Below are 23,719 nucleotides of genomic sequence, written 5' to 3'. Positions count from 1 at the left end.
AAACCTATGTCCCAAAATAATCCAACCACCAATTTGGTGGCATAGGAGTGTGTGAAGCTCTTGACCATCTTCCAACCCACCAACTTGTCAGCTGGGCTTTTTATTTCCTAGAACTTGGGCTTTCAGAAGACTGGTAAAACCTGTTTTTCAAAATAGCCCAGGTGATGGGTTACTGGTGCAAAGCACCTCTGCACAAGTGACCTATCATTCAGGCAACTCAAAATGTGGCTAAAACCTCTGTCCCACTCACTCAGTCTGTCCCACCACACTTTAAGGAGAGTAATTGGTGGTTTTGCCCAGCAGCAGCTGACCTTAGTTAGGAGGGAAAAGAATTCTGGGGAATCTTCCTGTGAGTGGCAGGAAAAAGTGGGGGAAAGAAGGGAGGAAATGAATCTCTGGCACCAGAAGAGGCATTTCCCACCCAACCTCCTTCCCCACCCTCCACCCCATTTCTTGTATGGGCAGAATTCCTACTCTGCTTCACTGACGAGGCAAAGCAGGGTTTGGAAATACAGTTAGCATTTCTTTAAGTGAGGTCCCATGCTTTAATGCTGCTCTGTAGAAGAACCTTAGACTGAGAAAGCAAAAAACAAAACAAAACACAACAAAACAAAACAAAACAACAAAACAAAATGGCTTCTGGCCACAGCAATGGAAGAGAAGCATTTTAAGGCTTCCTGTTATCAGAACAAAAGCCAGAGATTTAGAGAAGTAGTATTGAAGATTCTTGCTCTAGCAAAGAAAGAAACAAGTTTAAAATACAATATTTACACACTATATTCTGACAGAATGCATTTTGCATGGGCACGACTTAGTTTGGGAACAGAAAATAAAAAGAAGAAAGTTGCATGCTTGGGGGGAAAGGGAGAAGATGAAAAGGATTTCTCAATGAAGGAATAAGAAACAGAAAAGCTGCATCGGTCTGCCTTGCTGGTGCATGATGTTATCTAAAAAATAGCAGATCTCATACAGTATACAGTATCAAAAAGGGGGAATGTTGGGAAAATGATGCTACACTAAACTATAAGAGGAAGGGGCTGAGAGGGAGTGAAAGAGAGGGAGCCTCCATTGTGCAGGAATTGTTAGGGATAAAATAAAATGGATAGAGAGAGAGAAAGAGTGAGCGAGTGAGTGAGCGCCATCAAATGATCAAGGGGATGTTTTGAACAGCTTCGGAATACAGGACCTTTTCAAAGGTCCTCATATTAGATCTGCCCTTATTTTATAAGACTCCAATAATCAACTCTGCAGGTGAGAAGAGCAGGGTGAGGGTTTTTATGTTTGCACGCCCTCACAGCAGCATATCTGCTTGGGAGAGTCAGCCAGGGTGCACTGTAATATTATTTTATTCCCTAAAGCCACTCTCTTCTCTGCCAGGCTAAGGCCCCTTTTCAAACCAACCCGACATGCCTGTCAGGCTCCTTCTAGCTCACCAGGTCCCACCTTTATTGTAAAGTCGAGTGCTTGCTGCAAACAGCTGTTTTGTCTCACTTCTTGGCTAGAGTACTGAGGCTGTGCAAATGTTGAACCGTACTGGGGAGTATAGTTTAATGGGGGGTAGGGCGGGGTTAGCAAATCAGATAACAATAATCAAACACTAGGCCACTGCCTGTTCCAAGAGGCATACAGTATAAGGAACGATGCTTTCTCTCTTCAGGGCATAACTTCAGGAAAGTGATATTCAAAGGAATCCAACGTCTTGGCGGGCAATCCTGAAGGAGAGGCGGTCATTATTGGTAACTGGGAACTAGCTAGTATGGGGGCTGTCATACTCCAAGGCCATTGGCCATTGTCACCAAATGCATCACGTGACTAGAGGGCAACAGGTGCCTGGAAACTTTTATTTGTTTTTATTAATGTATTACATTTCTATAATACTCAGCAGCTAAAGTTCACTTTACAAAAGAAAAGTAGGTGTTCAGCACTTGCAGGTGACCTACTTTCAGTTCACACCCAGTCAGATCTAAAGTTCCTATCAAGAGTCAAGGAGACTTTAGAATGAATGGGAAGATGTGTCTATGTCCGGAACCATTTTCCTACTGGCATCTTTTGTTTCCTTCAGGAGTGAAAAGGAATCTGGTAGCACCTTTTCCAACTAACACATTTTATTAAAAGGCATAAGCTTTAATGAGTTACAGCTCACTACATCAGAGGCATGTGGTGGCTAAACTGAGATAGTATTGCAATTGGGATGAAGTTATGGGAGAAGGAAGGGGAAGAGGGGGTGGATATGCAGATACAGGTTACTTGTGAGACAGATTACAAGTGCCTTATCAATTAACAGTTTTAATGTGTTAAAAAACTCATTGTGATTCTTGAGACCTGTTGAGATAGTCTTTTGGTGTATGCAAGTTCAGCAGACGTTCACTCAGTTGTGCTGTTAAACTTTCTTTTTTCTTTTTTCCAAAATGGTTGCTTTGAGATCTCCAATAGTATGTTCTGGGAGGCTGAAATGCTGTGATATATCTTTGCCCTTATTTTGAGTCCTGAGGTTAAACTCAAGTTTATTAATACTTGGATGCAAAGCTGGGCCTGTTTATCCTATGTAGAATCCAGAGAGACGGTGCTGGTAGATTATTATATATATTTTATTAGAGGAAGAGCATGTGAAGGCATTGCCCCTCTTGTGTGTGCAGTTATTGAGGCCTATGGTGGTCCTGTAAGTGTAAATGTGGGGGCAAAGTAGACGTCTGGTTTGGTTCCCACATTAGCATCATTGTCCTTATTTCTTGTTTCTTGTGAGAATCTGCTTGGTTTTTTTTTTTTATACCACCTTTATTATTTTTATAAATAACTCAAGGCAGCGAACATACCTAATACTCCTTCCTCCTCCTGTTTTCCCCACAACAACAATCCTGTGAGGTGAGTTGGGCTGAGAGAGAGTGACTAACCCAAAGTCACCCAGTCGGCTTTCATGCCTAAGGCGGGACTAGAATTCACAGTCTCCTGGTTTCTAACCTGGTGCTTTAACCACGGGACCAAACTGGGTTGGGTTGTTGACTGTATGCAAGTATGGGCCTGCCACTTAATGCCTGAGAAAGTACATTATCCAGTATGTGCTATAGCATATTAATAATGCATTTGAATGGTTTGAGCTGTAAGCTGTAGGTGGTATACAGTGTTGTTCTGTCATTCTGTTTTTGTGGTCTGGCTTTTAGTAAGTCATCCCTGGAAATCAATCTGGTTCTATTAATTTGTCTTTTGATCTCATTGGGCGGATAGTTTAGTCTCCTGAATGCCTGTTTCCTAATTAATTCTAATTAATTAATTAATGCTAAAACTAATTCTATTAGTTGAGCATCTCTGTGAAATGAGTCAGAACAAATGTGGTTGTAGCTAAGAGTCTTGCTATAGATGACAGTTTTGGTGGTGTGTTCTGGGTGGAAGCTGGAAGCATGTAAGTAAACATGGAAATCTCTAGGTTTCCTGTATAATGTGTTTATGTGTCCATTGGATTGTTCTACCATGACTTCAAGGAACTGGACTTGTTCTATAGCTAGGTCAAGGCTGAGATTGATGGCAGAATGGAAGTTCTTGAGGTCATGATGGAATTTGATGAGAGATTCATTTTGGTGGGTCCAGATGATGATGGTTGTCAGTCAAAACCTGTTTCATTGAACTGACTTCTTCACACTGCAGTTATCCATCATGACTGCTCACTCATTTTCCCTTTTGCTTTACATAAGATGGCTGTCAGGGTTTGTCACAAGATACATTCATACTGCAGTTTGCAACACTGCATCTTGGGTATCTCGGGGAAGTTAGGCCCTCATGATAATATTTAATATTGACAGAACATTTTACAGTCATTCAAAATACATGCATACATTATTTCAAGTAGTGCTGTGCAGAAAAACTCTCCTGCATTCTTTTCTACCAGTTCCTATTCAATCTGATGAAAGAGAATTTGCTTTCAAAATGTCTTTCAGAAGACAAGAGACATTCAGTTATATTCTCATGAGTGGAGTATGTAAGTTTAGACTTAACAATGAAATAGTCAGAGAACTTGTATGAATGGTCTCTCTTTCATTTGTCACTCATCTCTCCAGGACTCTGCAGCCTCCCTGGTTTCCCAGACTTCAGAACCATCATGTGGTAATTTCTCCTTCTGAGCTTTTTCAGATTAGGAAGGTGGGCAGCCAGCAGAGCTGTAAAGTTGGGGTGTGTAAAAGCTATTGTCCCAAAACAGTAGATTTTGCATATATCTACTGCAACGTCATAGAAATATATCTTTAAAAAAAAAAAAATCAGGCATAGCACCCTGTCTACCATTTCCCACAGTAAAGCAAGATCAACAAACATCACCAAGAGACAACCAAAACAATTATAAAGCACTCCAAAGCAAGCAGAAGAACAAAAACCTCTTCCACAGGGCGGGGGGGAATCCTTAAGAAATTGCAAAACATATTTCAGCCCAGTATTGATTTCAGCATTCCTTAAAACAAGGACCAGCAGTTTGTGGCCTTCTGCAGAATTTTGACAATAGTAATTTATCCCACCCCCAGCACCTCGTGGGTCTGGGAGGACAATTGATAGATCAAGCCACATTTGTCCTAGCAGGATGCAACCTTGGCATAAAAATGGTTGCCCACCTCTGCCTAATAACAACACTGTAATATAGTCAATACTGTTACCTTTGCCATGCAGTTGTGGGAGGGGAGCTGATAACGTGCCTGTGTTATTCCTGTGTTAGTCTTGGTGAAATATGGATCCAGGAGCTTACCAGAAAAAAAATCTTCCTTATTCCACAAATACACTGGTGGCTATAGATAGATTTCAGTAAGAAATAGGGATGAAGATACCAGTGTACAGACAAGCAAGATGAAGTTAGTAAGGATTACACAAAGGATTATTTATTATGGAACTAATGATGCTAGAGTAGCTTTCTCCAATTTGGTTCTCTTCAGTTGGGTTTACTCAGGTTGTCGTTGGTGGGAAATAAAAAAAGTTAAGATGGCAGACATGACCATGCAATTGAAGCCCTGCTTCTTTTTTACCCATGTTGCACATGCAGCGCACATAACAAAGGGTAGGGCTTTGATCACACAGTCAAGGACCCCATTTTGACTTTGTTTATTACCCTCCTGGTGGATGCCCCTAGTTTGACTATAACTCTCACCATGCCAGGCCAAATAGCAATGGCTGTATATGCTGGGGATTATGGGAGTTGCAGTCAAATATATCTGGAGAATGCTGAGGTATGGGAAGACCGTGCTAGTGGAGTCTGGAATTCTCTCTGAAAGCTGCGCATGGGCAGGGAAAGTTTTAAAGAAGAACATAAGTAGCAGTATAAATAAATCTAGCCAAGTCTGTATTTTTTTAATGTCAGAAAATTCTTAATTAGTATGCAAGCCTATTGGAAATAATCTAGATAGAGTACAAATTACTGGAATGTGATAATGTGATAAAAGCAATAAGTTGAATTAAGAAATGGAATGTGACACCAAGGCTGCTATTTATGCTGAGTTACAGTGTAGTACATTAGCATGATGAATGCATGGGTAACTAAAGGGGCTTCCTTTTCCATATATCTGCATTACAATCACTGCTCACAGGTCCCCTTCTCTCTCTTTATTTTACTCTCTTTATTAAACAAAAATTAAGTGCAAGGTGGATCATGTTCTGCAGACCTTATTTCCAGCCATGGATTTCTGGGTAGAAAAAGCTCTTCATTGCCCAGCTTTTTCATAGGCAAAGTTTACACAAGACTTCTTCAAAGCTAGTTTTTAAATCTTTACCCAAGATTTTATTTCATGAATGTAACAAACGTAAATTTACAAACTGGCATTTGAAATGGTACATATGATCCTGGTGTATCATCTAGGCTGTCATTTTTGGCTCTTACTGTGTTTTGGAAATAACCTTTGGGGAAGAAAATCTTAGTAGCAATCTGAGGGCAGTCAACATGTAGAAGACTATTTCCAATTGATGCTGGATTTGGTTATTGCTGATGTTTTTATTATTTTTACAGCGTTCTAAACCGCACTCCTGTGAACTTGATTCAGGAAATCATTTTAGTGGATGATTTCAGCTCAGATCGTAAGTATTACTTTTTTTCCTTTGTGTTATATTTATGTTGTAGATTCCCCTCCCTCCCTCCCTCCCTCCCTTCTGTTTCTTCTCGTTTTTTGTCTGTGGGGGAAAAAAGAGATAATTGGGGAAGAAGCAAATTTTTATTATTTGTTTTGTTTTCCGTGTAAGAAAGAGAGAGAGAGAGAAAAAGCATTTTTCAGTACCTTCTCAGGGAGACAATCCCAACCAGGAAGCTAGACTGTTCTATTAGATTTCATTAACTACCATTTGAGGGCCGTAATCATAAGGATGGCAAGTAGCGTGCACAGCTAGAATTCCCAATTATATAGGTTTAAGACAAAGAAGATAATGCATGCTGTCTTGTGTTTCTTGCAGATGAGAGTTGTTCTTGCTGAGGTTTTTATAGAGCAGAATTATCCCAGGGCAATAAAATAGAATTCTATTGCAAAATTCATTATCCTTCCACCAGGAACCTTGAATGAGAGCATACTGTTTACTCCCGCATTGCAGATGGACTTTTAGTGGCTTTCCCCAATATTAAAACAAGTGGCTAAAAAAATTCGGAACCTCAGCCCATGGAAACTACTTTGAGAGCCAAACTCAATGAGATACTGAAGGTATCATTAGCAATCACATCTGTATTTAAAAAAAAAACTTAAATAGTAGCTTGGGGCAGGGGCCATGACTATTTTTGTTAGAATCCTAGGGACAGCTTATCCCAATCCTCACTTGATAAGGGAAATTAACTCATTCCTCCCCAGTTGTATTTTGGATGAAAATCACCTACCACCAAGTCCCTGATAATTGTGAAAGGAAAATGTATATTGTGAGCTTTCCTTCTTATTAAAAATATATATATATTTGGGAGGAAATGGCAATTCTCTTTGGGAATTCCATGGAAGGAATAGAATAAATATTCCCTTCCCATATAGTAATATCTTAACAAATTCAGATGGGGGTGGGGGGTGGGCTGTCCTATTATTAAATATGTGTGTCTCTGTGTTTGCGTGTATGATTTAAACACACACAGTGGCACAGTTGCTTGACAAGACATGGGGGCTCACAGATTTGAACTGAAGAGCCATGGAAATGAGATAAGTCACACAGTTAAGGCTACCATTGTGAAATGATTTCAGGGGATGAGCTTACAGAATTATTTTATGTAAGTGGAAAGAAAATAAGACTTTGGATGTTAAAGGCTGGATTCAAGAAATGTGTTCTCCAGTAATCCTTGAAATGTCCTTAAACCATAGAAGTGAGAAGATGGGGCATTATGTTTTGATATGGTCTAGATTTAATACAGTCTTAAAGGGATTGGGGCTTGTTATACAATCTTTTTTTTCTTTTTTCCTCTTTTTCTTTTTTTAGCTTATTACTGTCATTCTTTTTTAAACTTTGTGATATTTTTTATTTCCATCTGTTAATTTCACAATTTAAAATGAAATAAAAAATAAAATTTAAAAAGATATATAGCTGATATTTTGAAATATGCATGATATACAAGCATTGGGAGTCTAGAAAATGCTAGCAACTTGGGATTAAAAGATAGGAACAAAAGGAATCCAATTTAAAAATATGTGTACTTGCCTGAGAATTTCTAAATGAAAAACAGTTTATTATATAATTTAAATACAAAATAGCTATATTCAACTCACATGGTTGAATTCCTTTACAAATAAAGAGGAAGTGATAAGTAGATAGCTGAGGATGTCCATCCTGCATCACCCCTGAGTCCAGCTGTTCAAGAAGACACAACAGGATGAGAGAATTAGCAGCAAAAATTCCCCCACCTCACTCATCCGATCCATTTTTCTTTCTCATGTGAAAAGTCAGGGCAAGCAGTCCAAGTCTGTTTGGCCTCTCTCACTTTGGACATCACATTTTAAATCATATCTTTTTGACTTCTCTAGGTAACTTGTGAAACAAGGTATTTCTTAAGTGGCCTGAAGAACTCTTTTCATTTCCCTCATTTATCGTAGGATGTCAGAAAATGTCCTGTCAGACTTCTCATCTCAAATCTCAATTTTCTTGTTGTGTGTGCTGCATTGTTTATCATCCAAGGATGTCTCATTGTTTCAGATATATTGATTGGATAAATGATGTCATTATTTATAAAGCATATTACCTAAACAGGTACTGCACAAGTCTTCCCATTTTTTTACCTTCTCTGCTTACTTTCAACATATGTTCTTCAAGAATTGTTAGGAGACCAATGAAGGGGCCATCTGAGATGAATACTGTTAGCATAACTAGGCTGAGATTTCACTGTGTTCCTGGGGTGTGAAAACACCAAAATGGATTTGTGGACCTAGTTTAGGACATGGATTTCCTTGCCTAGCAGATGCCCAGCAGTATCTTAATAGTCTTTAATCAAGGGTACCTGTAATTGCTTCTCAGTGATACAGCTTCTGATAAACTGCCCTCATGAGAGCAATATTTCAGGCAGCGGGGGAGCTTGTAGAAATGGAATTGCTCCAGGAGAGAGATGCCAAGTAAAGTAGTTGGCTGGTGGCCTTTGTACTTTTGCCAGGATATCAAGGTTGAACAGAGATGATAAGAAGTTTTACAAAACATGGAAAGGAACAGAACATGTTCCTGTGGCTAGTGCTGGGGTTAAGAGAGATCAACATGAGGAAAGAAGGGAAAGAAGATTCAACTGACATTTCTTGATCCAGAGACAGGCATACACAATGCTGAAATCATTCTTTGTGACAGTGAGCTACAGTCTGTCTTATCTCCAATATTTTAGCTTCAAAGGAGTATTCCAGATTGAGCTGAATGAAAGGGAGACAAGAGAACAATCCAGCAGCATTCCCCAACCTGACATGAAGCTGAAGAAAGCTAATCCATGAAGCTAAGAGTAGTCTACTGATTCTACTGGGTACATCATTTTATTGGGATGTAGAATATTGCCTCAGATCACTCTGTAATCACTTACCTGATGCTGCATGTCTGAGGACACTGCCAGATAGCACTGATTCTGCTCCCCAATCCCGCCAACCCATTTTGAAATTTGCAATCATCTTCACTTATGCAGACCTTGGAAAACAGAGAACAGGATGAGCCAATCAGTGTGTGCGTGAAAAAAACATCAGTCAGTGCCCTCCCTCAAGTTTATTCAGGTCCTGGAGCAATAAAAGCCCTTCAAACCCCATTTCATGGAAAAAGGAGAAATAAAATAAACTGATATCACTCTCCTTCCATTTTCCCAGAACTTATTATGTGCATTTGTCTGTCTCTTAACAAATGCATGCAAATCTGAGCAGTTCTTATAAAGAGCTAGCTGTAAAACTGCCAAGCAAAGTTGTTTCTTCTGTTGCTTTTAAAAGACTATTGCTAGCTGTGATGGTGAAAAGATAGCATGCTATCTTATATACTGTTATGGGTCATGGTATCTGTGCTGGTTCTCACACTATGTGTTAGTTCACCCTTTCTTCCAGCCTTCTGTATTTTCTTCCTTGTTTTTTTTCAGTTCCTTTCTCAAGGAATTAAAGCCTTGTTCATTAGTACTAGCCATGCAATCATAGATAGATTTTGTACTATAGTTTATTTCCATTTATCAGCTCTAAGTGGTGACAGATGATGGTTTAGTCTGTATTCTTCAGAACTTTATGTTCTTTCTTTTGGCCCTTTTTTCTGGCCAGTTACATCATTATCACAGACAATGCCTTGGAAAAGAAATGAGTGAGGAAAACCTGTTGGCATATTCTCAAAAAATTACAGGCAGATATTGGTTAGCATTTCCCCCCAGCATGTTGTTCCTCTCTTTTGGTGCTTCTTCCTTTGTTCAGTCCAACTTGATGTGCAGCACAAGTCTCTTTCAATTTGGGGGGAGGTTCAACAGGCAGAATGATGTATGGGGCAAATGCAGAAGTCCTAACACAGAGACCTTGCTGACACTTGCAAAGAGAGACTGGGACAGGAACTCAAATATTTCCTCCATCTCTTGATTTTCCCCAGCCCTTCTTTCTTCCTTCCTTTTCAGAGTGGCTTCTTTCTATACTTGGAGTTGAGCAGAGTAAAAAAAGAAGGGAATTAAGGATAAATCAGCTCATTAGTTTTTCATTACAAATGACCTCTCTACATTAACCAGTCGGTATGCTTTGTGAAACATGTGTTTTAGGAAAGTAACATGATGTTGTACTCTAAACTAGAGGTGGGCAATCTTTTGTGGCTAGGGGCTACATTTTATATTTTTTCAGAGACTGTGGGCTTCAATGTGGCGGGAACAACCTGAATTTTAGGACTTCCTATATTATGACTGATGATCAAGTATTAATAAAATGGCAGGAAATCGTGCCATCAGTTTTAAACAGTCAGATGGGGCTCCAAAGTCTTCACTAAGGAGAACTTAGGACCACTTGTAGCCCTGAGATTGCAGGTTGCCTGTCCCAGATCAAAGATGTCTGACATCAAACAACAGCTATTCTGAAACTATACCTAATACTATCTTATACATAGCTACCATCTTACAGAACATTATATGCTTTGCAAGGTGCCTACAGTAAAGGCTGAATTGTATCCGAGAAGATATGAGGGGAGAAATGCTTAATTTTTCTCCCTTTCAGTTGTTATTGCTCTGAATCTTTCATCTTTTTCCAGTTGCATTTATTACTAGTAATGAACTGGACATTTCTTACCTTGCAAGTATGACCCCACAGGGATAAAAACACCATAATGGGAGGGAAATGCAGGTGAAAATTGGTTGGCAAAGAAAAATTTAAGCACTTCCTTCTCATCCACACCTATTGATAATAGCACTTTGTGATGGAGAAGGAGCTGTTAGGCATCTTTTTATACTTACTCACAGTTGTAAAATAATGTATGTAGTGTGCCTTACTGTCTCAAAGAGATGCTGATTTGCTCATGAGGGAAGGGGGTGACAGGTTAAATGAATTATTTCAGAGAAACTTTAAGCAACAGAATTATTTATTCTGGAATCACCCGATTGAATGATACCATAACTGAAAGCAAAACGTTGACCTGTACTAGGAATATGGGACAAATTAATTGCAGCTTCTTATCTGTGCCAAATGAACTAGGCATTTCAGCCAACTATTTTTTTCTTTTCTTCAGCTGAAGACTGCCAACTACTTACCAAAATCCCAAAGGTCAAATGTCTACGCAATGGGCGTCGAGAAGGTGAGCATGGGGAAGTTTACAGAAAGCATAAACTATTAGAAGGTCCTAATGGAAATGCAAATTAAGACCTGTAGCAGAAAGAACATGGAGTTACTTCTTCTGAACTGAGCATGCTCCTCTGTTAGATCCAGTTAAAAAAGAACTGCAGAAGTTCAGGTTTTAGACATTCATAGTTAGGGCAGCAGGAGAAGGTCCAGATCAAAGGGACTTGTAAAAGAAGGTCAGGATCTAGGGACTCTACTCAACTGTATGGAAAAGGATTAATATGTATAACCAGCATGAACACTTCCAGTACTTTGTATAACAGGCCAGCTATCATGAGCAACTCTGTACTGCCTGAATAGAGTTTTAATGCATTAACTATCAGTCTCTTATAAACCTCAAGCTGTGATCTGAGTGCAAAACTACTGTAACTTCTTCAGATGGAAACAAGAAATAGAACTAGTAGTCTTCAGCATAGGGATTACAATCTACTCCAAAATTTCACACAATTTATCCTGGCATTTGTAAGTAGATAACATTCCAAATTACTGCCTGTAAATATTCCCAACCCATATAGCTAAACCAGAAACTTATGATAGAACTGACAAAGAATCCATAGGACTATTTTTGTTAGATAACAACTGATGTGATTAAAAGTAATAAAAGACAGCTGACAGTTAGGAATATAGTTTATTTATAGAGTAAGAGAACTGCTGCTCAGTAAAACTCTGGCTTTATCAATCTATCTGGAATACAGGTTGCTGTCTTGTCTAGCAGAGCTGATTTAGAGTTAATATCATTTGAATCAAATTATGAAGATGCCAAGTATAGATAAGAGGGACCAATTAGACTAGGAATTAAAGTATCCTAAGGTGTTCCAAAAGAGGAAAAGAGAAGTGGAACCTGAGAAGTCAAATTTTCTCAAGAAATCCTAACTAAATACCCAGATTCTCCTTATACTTGCAGCAACTAATATTCCCCTTGATGTCCTTCAAAGCTTCCCCAGTCATTATGAGCAGATTAGTGGGGAACAGGTAGGGAAGGAACTAGTGCGGTTCCTTTAGCAGAACATGTCCTGGGAGCAGAGGCAATTGCATTTCACCTTTGTAAAAGAGTGTCAGGTTGTTCAAAAAAGAGGAGAAAAGACTTGAAGTGGAGAAGCAAGGAAATAATTTAAATGCAGAGAGGAAATTAATTATTATCAGTAATGTTCTGTCTAGGTCCAATAAAATGCAGGTCCCTTGGGAAACTTCTAGGCCTTGTGAAAAAGAGAATGTGAGAGGAAATAGGGAGACAATGATGTGGAGGGACAAGATTCCAGTGCAAGCTTCAAGGAGAGGTCTCCAGGGGAAAGGGAAGGGAGATCCAGTAAGGTGCAAAAGGAGTAAGAGAGAGCGTTTGCTTTGTGCAAAGATAGTTACAGACTTGAATACTTAGGTCTTTTGTGTATGAGAGAAGATCTTCTGGTAGACACGAAAGGAGCCGTTACTTAAGAAAGAAAGACATGCCCAGAATCAAATATTACTGAGCAGGAGGAAGTTTGTTGTAAGTGATCAATAGATTATACAGCATTCTTTGTCTTAGACAACACATTGATGCTTTATTATTACACCAGAGTGGAATTAACAATTTGTTAATTATCTGTAATCTCTGGAAGTGTCCTAATAGTAGGATAACCGAGCCAGGCATGTAAAAACAAAATATGATTTATGCTGATCAGTAAAATGGAATCAAATAAACTTTGGTATACATCGGTGTTTTTCAACCTCAGCAACTTTAAGATGTGTGGACTTCAAGTCCCAGAATTCCCCAGCCAGCATGAGGTTGAGGTTGAGAAACATTGCTATACATAATGAAGGGAAAACTTTTGCTGTCCAACCACAAAGATCCCAGTTCCTCCTGAATAAATTCAACTGTGAATAAACCTCCCAGAGTCATCTTAGAGTCAGGTGGAATGGAATGGAGCGGAGCGGAGCGGAGCGGAACGGAACGGGACGGGACGGAACGGAACGGAACGGAACGGAACAGAACAGAACAGGATAGAATCAAATTGAATCAAATCCAGGATAATGATGATTCAGAAAGTCTAGCCTACTGTTGATTTCCTAGAGTAATCTCTTTGGACCTCGTGCCAGGCTTAGTTAACTCACTTTAGCATTCCTTGATCCATTCACTAAAATACAATATTAGTTTCTTTTCTAGCCTTTTTTCTCTTCATTTTCTTGTCTCCCCATTTCAGGGCTAATCCGCTCCCGAGTACGAGGTGCTGATACAGCAACAGCTGATATTCTCACCTTTCTGGACAGCCACTGTGAAGTTAATAGTGAATGGTTGCAGCCAATGCTTCAGAGAGTAAAAGAGGTGAGCATGTTTTTCTCATCTCTAGTCCCTGTCTTTTGCTTTCAATTGACCAGAGTCATATCAGGCTCTTTGGCAGTTGCCTAAAACCAAAAGTGATTCTTTACCACGCAAAGTTCTCAGAGTTCTTTTTAGCAAGATTTATTGAGATAAAATGAATCACATTGCAAAAATTCCAGCAATTAAACCATTTTCAATTTAGAACCGATATACCCCTGTATACATTAGGGCTTTCTGATTTTCTTTCCAACAGCCTTCCTACTGTTTGCTCATAATGTGGAAGCTTACCATGGGCTGTTTACATAAGAGGTTCCAGAACTTTATCAGTTTGGGAATCGACTCTTACAACTGAAAGTGTTACAAAAGAAATGTAGCATTCTAATGACTTTCTTCTCTTTGCTGTGTTCCCTGTGTTGCTGCAATTGTTGCTCCCACTGTAACAAGATCCAGGGTCTCAAAACTGTATTCCCAACATGAACGTTAATTTCCTATGTTGTGGAATAATGTTCTCATGGAAGGAAACTTGCATAAAAGAGTTTGGAAAATGTGAACTTTTCTCTCACATGTATGTATAGAGCAGCCTTTCTCAACCTTTTGACCCTGGAAGAACCCTTGAAATATTTTTCAGGCCTCGGGGAAGCACTGCACATTCTGGCTCAAATATAGGCTGGAAGTTACAAATTTTTTATATTTGTTTCATGTGTAAGCCTGTACATGTGCATTAACAGTGTTCTTAAACTAAAAATAAAAATGAAATTTACTTCTTTAATGTGAAACCTGTGCTTGTTTTTTACTGCACAAATACTCAGTTCTGAACCAAACTTGAGATAAGCACACACAGATTTCATTTTCAACTGAAAAATGGCAATTTCAGTCTTTGCTTTTGATGCTTGTTAAATAAGAAAAAGCCTTTTCACACATGTAAGAAATTGAAAACTGCAGCAAAATGTTCAATGCCTTCCTATGAATTGCAGGATACTCTTCTTTCACAGAAATCCAGAACTTGTCCATGGACAGATCAGGGAATCTCATCCTGAGTGTACAATCAGACTGCAGCTCACAAAGTTCTTCCTCCTCCTTCAAAGTGAAGTTCTCAGGCTGAACAGAAGATGCAGAGAAAGGAACCCTCACCTAGTCATACATTTGTGTTGAAAGGGAGGGAAAGTACTGATCAACTTTTTTCTGCATACCTTCCAGGTAGTTTTCAATTGGATATGACACTTTTTGGTATCCTTTCTCTCTCTTAAGCCAAAGCAGCAATTGAAACATTTCAGTATTTCCTTTTGAAACATGATTTTCCAAACATTCAGTTTTCTTTTAAATCCAAGAATCTTGTCACTTGAAATCAAAACATTTCCTCCAGTGCCTTGCAGAGATTTGTCCAGCTGGTTCATGTGATGAAAGATGTCCACTAAGTATGCTAGTTTCTGGAACCATTCTCCATCTTCAAAGCACTCAGCAAAATGTGGAATACTATTTTCTCGAAAATATTCTTGCACTTCTGCCTTCAGCTCAAACATCCTGTTGAGAACTCTTCCTCTGCTGAGCCACCATATTTCTATGTATAACAGGAGTCTTGTGTGCTCTTTGTCCAGGTTTTCACACAGTTTTTAAAACATTCTTGAATGAACTGGTCTTTGTTTAATAAAGTTAACCATTTTTGTAGCATCATCCAGAACTTTTTTCATTTCATCTCCAAGAGTTTTTGACACCAACATCTCTCCATGAAAAAAGCAGTGTATTGTGACATCAATATTTTCTTTTCTTACAAGAGAAATGAGACCTCTCATGGAGCCAACCATTGATGGAGCACCATCAGTACAGTTCTTCCAATACAGACTTTTTGTTTCCAGATATAAAGACAAAACATTAAATACATCTTGGCCTTTGCATGTTTCATGTAGTTCTTTGTAGCAGAAAAGGTTTTCTTGAATTTCACCATCATTTACAAATATTACAAATGCCATAATGTGACATTTATTGGTGAAATATATTGACTCATCAATTCGGATAGAAAATCTGCTGTTCTTAAGATTATCACACAAAACCTCTTCAGCATCATGTGACATGTCATCAATGCACCAACTTATTGTACTGTTTGACAGTGGAACCTTTTCAATTTCTTGTACTGCATCAGGTCCCAGCATTTTTCTCACTATTATTTTTCATGCTGGCATGATTATCTTCTCACCTAACGCGTGACTTTTCCTTTGCTGTTTAATAAGTTCTGCTACTAAATAACTTGCTTCTTGGGCTTTTTTACTGACTGTCATTTTATTAACAAAACCTTTACCGTTTTTTCTGCATTCCAATGGCCGTTTAAAATAATCAGAACTTTTACTTGTCATATAGCTGTGATTTGTAGTTAAGTGTCTTTTTAATTTTCCTGGAACCATTGCTGTATTTGTAAGTTGCTTGCCATAGATGAGGCACAATGAAATCAAAAAACCTGGATCACTAGTACAGTAAAACCCATTGATAAATAGCTTTCATTGTAAAGATGGACTTTTTTTTTTGAGTCTGTTGATGTACCAATGCAGGGAAATGCTTGATAAGATTTAAATTCTTCATTATCATTATCATTATCATTATCATTATCATTAAATGTATTGGTATTGTCCATTCTAGAATTCTCCTCTGTCATACTTCCTCTTCAAAAATCACTACACTGGACCCTCAGACATGACTGAACAAGCATGTATGAAATTTATTTAAAATAACAGGATAAGATAAGTACAGGAAAGCCACAGGGAAAAGATGCAGGAGGGAGAGACTGATGTCACAGACTAAGTTGGATAAGTCCATTAATTTCTTGAAAAATGCACTTCTCCCTTCCCTTCCTTCAATAGATTCTTCCCTTCCTGCAATATAGCATTCACCTGTAATCAACAGTCTCCCCTATCTTGCATCAAAAATTAAGAATGGATTCAACCAAATAAACACAGTCCTATAGTGCACTACTGAAGAGGTCAGAAGGAGTTGTAACTAGATTCTTGTTCAGTCTCTGCTCATCACTGTGAGAGTGCATTGCCCGAATCTGAAATAATTTTTTAAATAAATTCTGATCTTCCAGGGAACCCCTAGTGACCTCTCGCAGAACCCTAAGTTTCCACAGAACCCTGGTTGAGAAACCCTGGTATAGAAGGAAGAACAGTGGTAATAGATGGAAAAGAGCCAATTTTTCTCTTGCCTGGTGCTTTGGACAGAAGCCAAGTTCATGGAAGATGCAAGTTCTTCCCTCTATAGTGGAGTCACAACTGTTCCAGAAGAAATAGGAATCTCTCTATTTTCTTCCTATTTGCTAGTTCTTAACTGATAAATAGAATCACAGAAGCATAGCTGGCTGAATATTGAGGACTGAGAGGCTGGTGGTGCTGAAATCTAGAAAGTGCTGGAGAAAGAGCTAGTAAGTTTTTGAGTCTAGAGAGTATCACTTCATCTAAAGAAGTTAGAAGATGTGAGATTGGGAAGTAGACAACAGGGGACAACCAGAAGGAGAGCTGAATCATCATTGAACTGACAAAAACAAGCAGTGTTGGCTGAGAACTGAGAGCTATGTGTAGGAAAAGGAGAAAGAAACTACACTTTGAGATAAAAGGGGAATTGTATTTCCAAGTGACTCACCCATCCGAACTCTCCAAGAGAGAAAGAAATAGGTCTCCTACAGTGTGAGCTAGGAGGCTAAGAAAATACTGTGTAAAGAGACTGTTTAAAGAGACTGCAGTGAAAAATAAAAGTAGAGAATATATGTTATCTGATTTCAGTCCACCAAGCTAAGAGAAACACTGAAAACTCTGTAAATAAGTAAGTAAGTTTATAGAAAACTACCTGGCGTGTAGGTTAAGTTAGGTATAAGAATAGGATTAAGGCATTATGTTAGGCAGTCTTTTAAGTTTTACTATGTATCTGTGAAGCAATAAATAGAACACTTCAAGGATGAAACCTATGTATACTTGTCTCCCCTCCCTCTGTCTGAATTATTCAAAGTGAACCCATAACAGTGCTGTGTAGAGTGAACGTGAAAAGAAGGAGTTAACCTTGAAGTAAAAGAGGAAAAAAGATGAATAAGTGATACAGCTGAGTAGGCAGTTCTCATTCTGGATGTGCCAAGGGGTCAGGAAGAAGGTGTGATCTGCAGTAGCACAGATAGGTAGGCTGATCTTCCTGCCAGCTGCAATGTCTGCACAATCCTTTTTAAAAAAGAACCTTCCCAGGTATTTAACAAGGCCCAAGAGACAGGTGGGAGGAACTGGTAGGGATGCAAATTGCAGATATGTTCAGCTTTGTGCCAAGAGGGGAAGAAGGTGAAATGTCAGAGATGGTGATTTGAAAACCCTCAGCTTAATAAATCCTCCCTCTCAGCAGCCTATCAATGTCTGATTTATATTTGTTCATAAAACAGTGTTGCTGAATGGAGCAACAATAGTGACAGCTACTCCTAGACAAAGGGAGATCCACAAGGCAGCTTTGTAGCAGAGAAGAGGATTGTTCCAAAATGTCCTATCATTGTGTAGGAATAGATGGCAGGATGAGAGCTCAAATACCTACCTTTTAGTCACAGGTAAGCAGAGAATAAAAATTGGTCTTGGATCTTTGTATGGTAAATTCAATGTCAGTCATTGTGAGTTCATCAGGTGTGTCTGAACACTGGAAAGTGCATGGAGCCATGCTGGCTGGGGAATTCTGGGAGTTGAAGTCCACACATCTTCAAGTTGCCAAGGATGAGAAACACTGGCCTAGACAGACATCTTTTTCTAGTCCTTTGCTTACTCCTTTGTTTATATAACCCCAAATCAAGCTATAAAAAATAACCCTAGTGTAAAAAGTATTTAAAAATTGTGTATGGATTTCAAATGCTTAATCCTATTTTCTACTTAAAAACCACTCTGGCTAAGCAATTTTATTAGGCCAACTGAAGTAGTATAAAATTGCTGCAAACTTTATTGGAGTTCCAATAAAGCTTGAATTTTCTTCTGGGCTTTCCTTATTGACTGTATCTTCTAGAGATGTTTCATTCTTTTCATTCCACCTTAGATTCCATTGGATGCCATTCCACCCTCACCAGACTTTGTGATGGCATAAATGTTAGCATCAGAGGAAATTCCCCAATCAAAAATTAACAAAAGAAATATGAAAAGAAGACACAGTATCGAACAGCTATGTTCAGTGGTAGTTGTATTTTTAAAAAGGTCTTTCATTGAGGAAATGTAATTTTTAGAAGCCTGTATGTGTCAAAGAATAAAAGCATTAAGAAAAAGGGGGTTCAGGCAATGGAAATAATAGCCACAGTAAATTCATGGACTATCTTCCTACATTTCTCTGTTCTTCTTTCTATTTTACACTCAACAAGTCACATCCAAACATTACAGTGTTTATTTGTGCCTCTCCCCAGAATGCTGAAGAACTTACTCATTAGTAAATCCTCTGGCAGGAGAAAGTTGCACCTTGCTGCTGTGTTGATTAGTTTTTTACAAGGAAGGCTTCCAGAGTATCTGAATTTCACTCATAAGATGATAAATGCTATTTTTGCCCTGCAGATGTGGAATTTAGCACTTGTGAGTTATCACTTAAAGTTGAATGCTATACTGTTTATCCATGAATAGATCTTCTTATGAATACACTTTTTCTGTTCCCAGAAAAAAAAATTACTAATTCAATATAATTTCTGATTATATTATAATTATATTATATAATTACTAATTCAATATAATTTCTGATATTACCAGAAACATTTCTGAGAAAACAAAGAGACAACACTTTGAATTTGCAGAGACAAAACGTGGAGTTAGGGCCTTCATTGTGGAACGACTTAGAATATATTGTAGAACAGCAAGGCCAAAGGTTTGGGTTTCCACAATGTTTTGGTTTGTGGCTAGGATGCAAAGTGAGTGGGGCCCTGTCACACATTTCCTGGGTAGGATTGTATTTTTCTGTTTTTTCACTGAGTTTTGAGGAAACTTTGGGGCATTTTATTTGCTTTTTTAAAAATTATGGGCACTTCCACCTGGTGTATTAGCACCAGTCCTAGATCAGCTCCACACCCCTGTCATCACCTCTCTTCAGCATCGCAGGAGGTGCTGTTTTGAAGTCGATTTTCAGCTGTAACACTGGACCTCTATGGAGCTTGAAGACAGGCCCCTTTACCATTAGATAGAATTCTTGGCTTGGCCCTTGTGCTAGTTCTTCAGCTTCAGCCACCTCGCAGTTCCTCCTTAATGGGTTCCTGTTCTGCTTCCAGTAGCCCAGATGAAGCCAGCAGGGATAATACGGACAGGATTCTGTCAGTTTCTCCTTTCTTTTCAGCCATGCACCAGTCTCCTGCAAACTGCCAAGCTGGTTGGGTTTTTAATTTCTTTTCTTTCTTTCCTTTTTTGTAGCATGGGGGAGGGGGGGGGGAATAGATTTTTATTGCTGCAGAATGTGCAGAATTTTTTTTTCCAACGGAGGGGGCAGAGATTTATGCTTTTTGTTCTCAGCCTCCTTGAATCAGCAGAAGAGAAGATGAACACACAGTGCTGGAAAGGAGAAATGGTGTCAGTCTGAAAGTGCCCTATATGAAATGAAATTTGTGGAACACAATCGTTTTTATGAGTTTCCTCCTTCAAAGATGTGGGAAATAGCTTTGCTGGGTTTTGGCAATCAACTCCAGCAGCCCTAAAAAAAATGGGAGGGTTGTGAGTTGACTGACTGAAATTACACCAGCTGTTCTTGGTATATATGCCAAAGATATGGGTGCAACCATACTTAGGTGATACACCCTGGAGGAACAACGTTAGAGATACATGAATCCTATTAGGAGATGAGTGATTAGTTATTATTGACTACCTTAATGAGGAATCTGAAAAAAACAAGTCTGAGGAAGTATGTTAATCAGCATATAGCTCAAGTTTAAAATTGGGAGATTTATCCATGGAAAACCTAGCATGAGGGGAAAGCAACCTGAGATGTTTTGGACTGTAAATCTCTGCCTATTAGCTAACTGGCATTGATGGGAATTATAGTAAAAAATACCTGAAGAGAACCAGGTTGTCTATTCCTCCAGTTTAGCAACACTTTTTCTAGATGACTGCAAGAAATCACAGTTTAACATACACTAACAGTATCTGAGAGTCTATCTGATCAATAAAGCTTAGAAATTGTGTGCTGTACATAATGCCTGAAAGTGGAGAACAGAACAATAATTGCACTGTGAAAGTTTTACTCTTCACATCCCTTGCAAAAAGCTATGGGCTGCAATCGTATGTATTTGAATACCAATTTAAAAACCACACATTGCTTCCCACCCCCCTTCTACCAACTGCATCAACTTCATCATCTTGAAACATTACTTTCCTCCAAGAAAAATTCCAATGTTCTTCCTTTCCCTCTACTTTTTCAGGATTATACTCGGGTCGTGAGTCCTATCATTGATGTCATCAGCTTGGACAATTTTGCCTATCTAGCAGCATCAGCAGATCTGAGAGGAGGTAGGTAAGAAGAATAAATAGATTCTGAAAGATAATTTTTCTGGGTCTGTCTATGAGAATTAGCCCCAAGATGGATTCCTTATAACCTTTGAAGCACTTCCAGATAAGTAGTCCAAAGACATTGCACAAGTATTCTGCTGTTTGCTTGTGAACTGATGTTTTGTGAGGCAAGAAGAGACAGACAACCTATTGGATAGATGTGCAAGAGATACAAATGGAAAACAGCATCATCTGGGCCCCTATACAATTCTGTGAATGAGGCAGGGTGATGATACAGTAAAAGCCTAGTTTGGAAGCACCACTGATATTAAATGGTATTAAACTTATGCTTTCGCCAGCAGTTAAAATTGACCTAGTTTGTGTTTGTAGGATTCATAACAGCTGTGACTTTCAACAGGCTGTAGAATATGTGGCCTTGCAGAGATCACAGTTTGCACAGCTTCCTGATCCCGTCACTGCTACATCTGTCTTCCTGGCTCCTGTTGCTGTTCTTCTATCTGCTTCTTTTCCACATCATAAGAACAGCAATATAAGAAAAATAACATTTTAATAGGAACACATGGCAAAAACCATTATTTCAAAAAGAAACTGAGTACTAATTTCTTTCATAAGAAAATATAACAAATCAAACCTTTTATTCCAGTAATACTAATATCATAATATTTAAAATTCATTACAAATCAAGCACTATTAATCGTTAAAACGCAGTGTCATTCGGCCAATAATAAATAAGCCAGAGTCAAATATGCTAAATTTAAATGTATTTATTTATAACATTTACAGCAGAGTGTTAATAAATATTAGAAATAATTACTGGTTCCTCAAAAGTGCTATGTACACAAAATAACAGCTAAATTTCTTACCATAAATGACTTCCCACGTCATTTGGGACAGTTCTGAAAGCCACTTAAAGCAACAGAACTGGACGAGTTGCTGCTCATTCTCTTTAAATACATGCGAGATCTTCCTGCTGGTTTTCCAGCTAAGATATTATTCCTTAATATATTGTGCAACTATCCACATGTCCTTCAATACTCCTTAATACTCTTCCTGGCAGGTAAAAGACTGTGCGTACACCCATATACCTTACTGTTATATTCTTTTTCTGCTTTTTTTCTTTCCTTGCTACTACAGTACACCTGCAGTCAAACTGTTCCACTTCTCCTCAGTAGTCACCCTCTCACTTCCTGCTTCCTTCCATATGCATTTGCCTCCATAACAATGTCATTATTTCATAAGATTTGAGGACAGAAGATAGTTAATGGAGCCTGGAAGACTCTTTAGTTTTATTTGTGCTGGTCACATTATGAATACTGTCTTTTTGTCAGAGAGATTGGTGCTTGCTTTTTCTCAAAGGATAATCAAATTCTTGGGCAAGCAAGCTCCTTGCTGTTTGATGGGCATGTGTCCATGAATATAGCCCAAATTCAGCTATGTTTCAAATGCAAGCACAAGGTAATCATCAGGGAATAGTAGTATATGGCCTTTTTCCACAACACACTTGACTGAGTCAATGGGGGCAAGTAGTTAGTATGTTGTGAGAACACCAAAAAGGGTTCAAAAAGGGTGAAATCAGCTTTCACTCTGGGGTTAGATTTTGCCTAAATTAGCTTCACCTTCAGTCTGTCCTGGGAACATGAAAACCTAGTCAATTGCCCTGTTATGTCTATGCTCCAGGAAAAAGAGGAAGAAAGATCCACCAATAAGTGATAATATCATAAAATTGAAGCACATTTTCTCAGTAGCGCACAGAAGCTTCAGCTGACCACCAAACAATCATAAAGCAGTCAAGGAAAAAAACAGAATATTGAGGAAAACTATGCCAGAAAACTGCCTTCTATGCATCAAGTGAGCCAGATGTCACACTGCCAGGATAAAACACTTGTGTAGATTAGCCTCAGATGCAACAGTTGGCTCCACTGTGCAGGACTGCAGGAAAACCAAGCACTTCATTTTTTTTCTCCTAAAAGGATTGCTATGCCTCAAGCACCCTTTTTAGCTTTTTGAAACATCTCTCACTGTTCTTATTATTCATTTCCTTTTATAAATGCATCTCTCAATGTCCCCTGCCTTTCAGTTCTGCAGTTCCCACTTGCACAAACCCTTTGCCAGCCACTGTCCTTCCCACTGGATCTACTCAATTTGTAACACTTGTAAGTCCAATGGCATTTTTATGTGATGTGTACGGGGAAAAGCCAATTACAGTAAACAGAGATTTTGTTCCCGGAAATACATGTCATCTCGCTGAGAGTACTGATTAATGTCTCATATCTTTGGCAGCCAATGAGGCATAGGACAACCTGAGTAGAAGGCTGAAGCACTAATTACTGCCTTTCTCTCTGGGAACCCACATAGGAAGTTTGGAGTGTAACTGAACCCAGATAAATGCCAGTGAGTGTACCTACGGTGATTCTTCAAAGCAAGGCTGGTCATCTGCATAGAATAGTCCTATGCAGATGACCAGCCTGGCTTTGAAGAATCACCGTAGGTACACTCACTGCTGCCCTGGGATCATGGGTGTAGAAATGAAAATGCCTAATTTCCATTGGCCTAATTCATTCTATGCTATGTAACCCTTATCTCCTGGATACAAGGTTTCCTGTGTTTTTGTGTTCTACGTTTTAGGATTTGACTGGAGTCTTCATTTTAAATGGGAACAGATTCCCATTGAGCAAAAGTTGTCCAGGACAGACCCCACCCAGTCTATCAGGTAAATTCTTTCATGCAAGCTCCCCTTG

At 38.8% G+C, this 23,719-nt stretch overlaps 1 protein-coding gene across 2 annotated transcripts in view; it reads left to right on the top strand.

Annotated features, from left to right (window-relative positions):
• Nucleotides 1-23,719, top strand: part of GALNT16 (polypeptide N-acetylgalactosaminyltransferase 16) — a 173,524-nt gene that overhangs the window by 116,846 nt on the left and 32,959 nt on the right. For both annotated transcript variants that reach the window (XR_015797015.1, XM_088145594.1), the window contains exons 4-8: nucleotides 5,972-6,039; nucleotides 11,110-11,175; nucleotides 13,397-13,518; nucleotides 20,894-20,981; nucleotides 23,607-23,691. Coding sequence is in view for 1 of the 2 variants with exons in the window: in XM_088145594.1 (XP_088001720.1) it covers nucleotides 5,972-6,039; nucleotides 11,110-11,175; nucleotides 13,397-13,518; nucleotides 20,894-20,981; nucleotides 23,607-23,691 (429 nt within the window). In the remaining variant the exon portion in view is untranslated. The remainder of the gene's footprint in view (nucleotides 1-5,971; nucleotides 6,040-11,109; nucleotides 11,176-13,396; nucleotides 13,519-20,893; nucleotides 20,982-23,606; nucleotides 23,692-23,719) is intronic.

This window comes from Python bivittatus, unplaced genomic scaffold, assembly GCF_059951505.1.
Source record: "Python bivittatus isolate LINGU-HERP-01145 unplaced genomic scaffold, Pbiv_v1 ctg000480_np1212, whole genome shotgun sequence".
Classification (NCBI taxonomy): Eukaryota; Metazoa; Chordata; class Lepidosauria; order Squamata; family Pythonidae; genus Python; species Python bivittatus.
The sequence above is the reverse complement of the archived record's forward strand: the minus strand, read 5'-3'. Positions and strand labels throughout refer to the sequence as shown.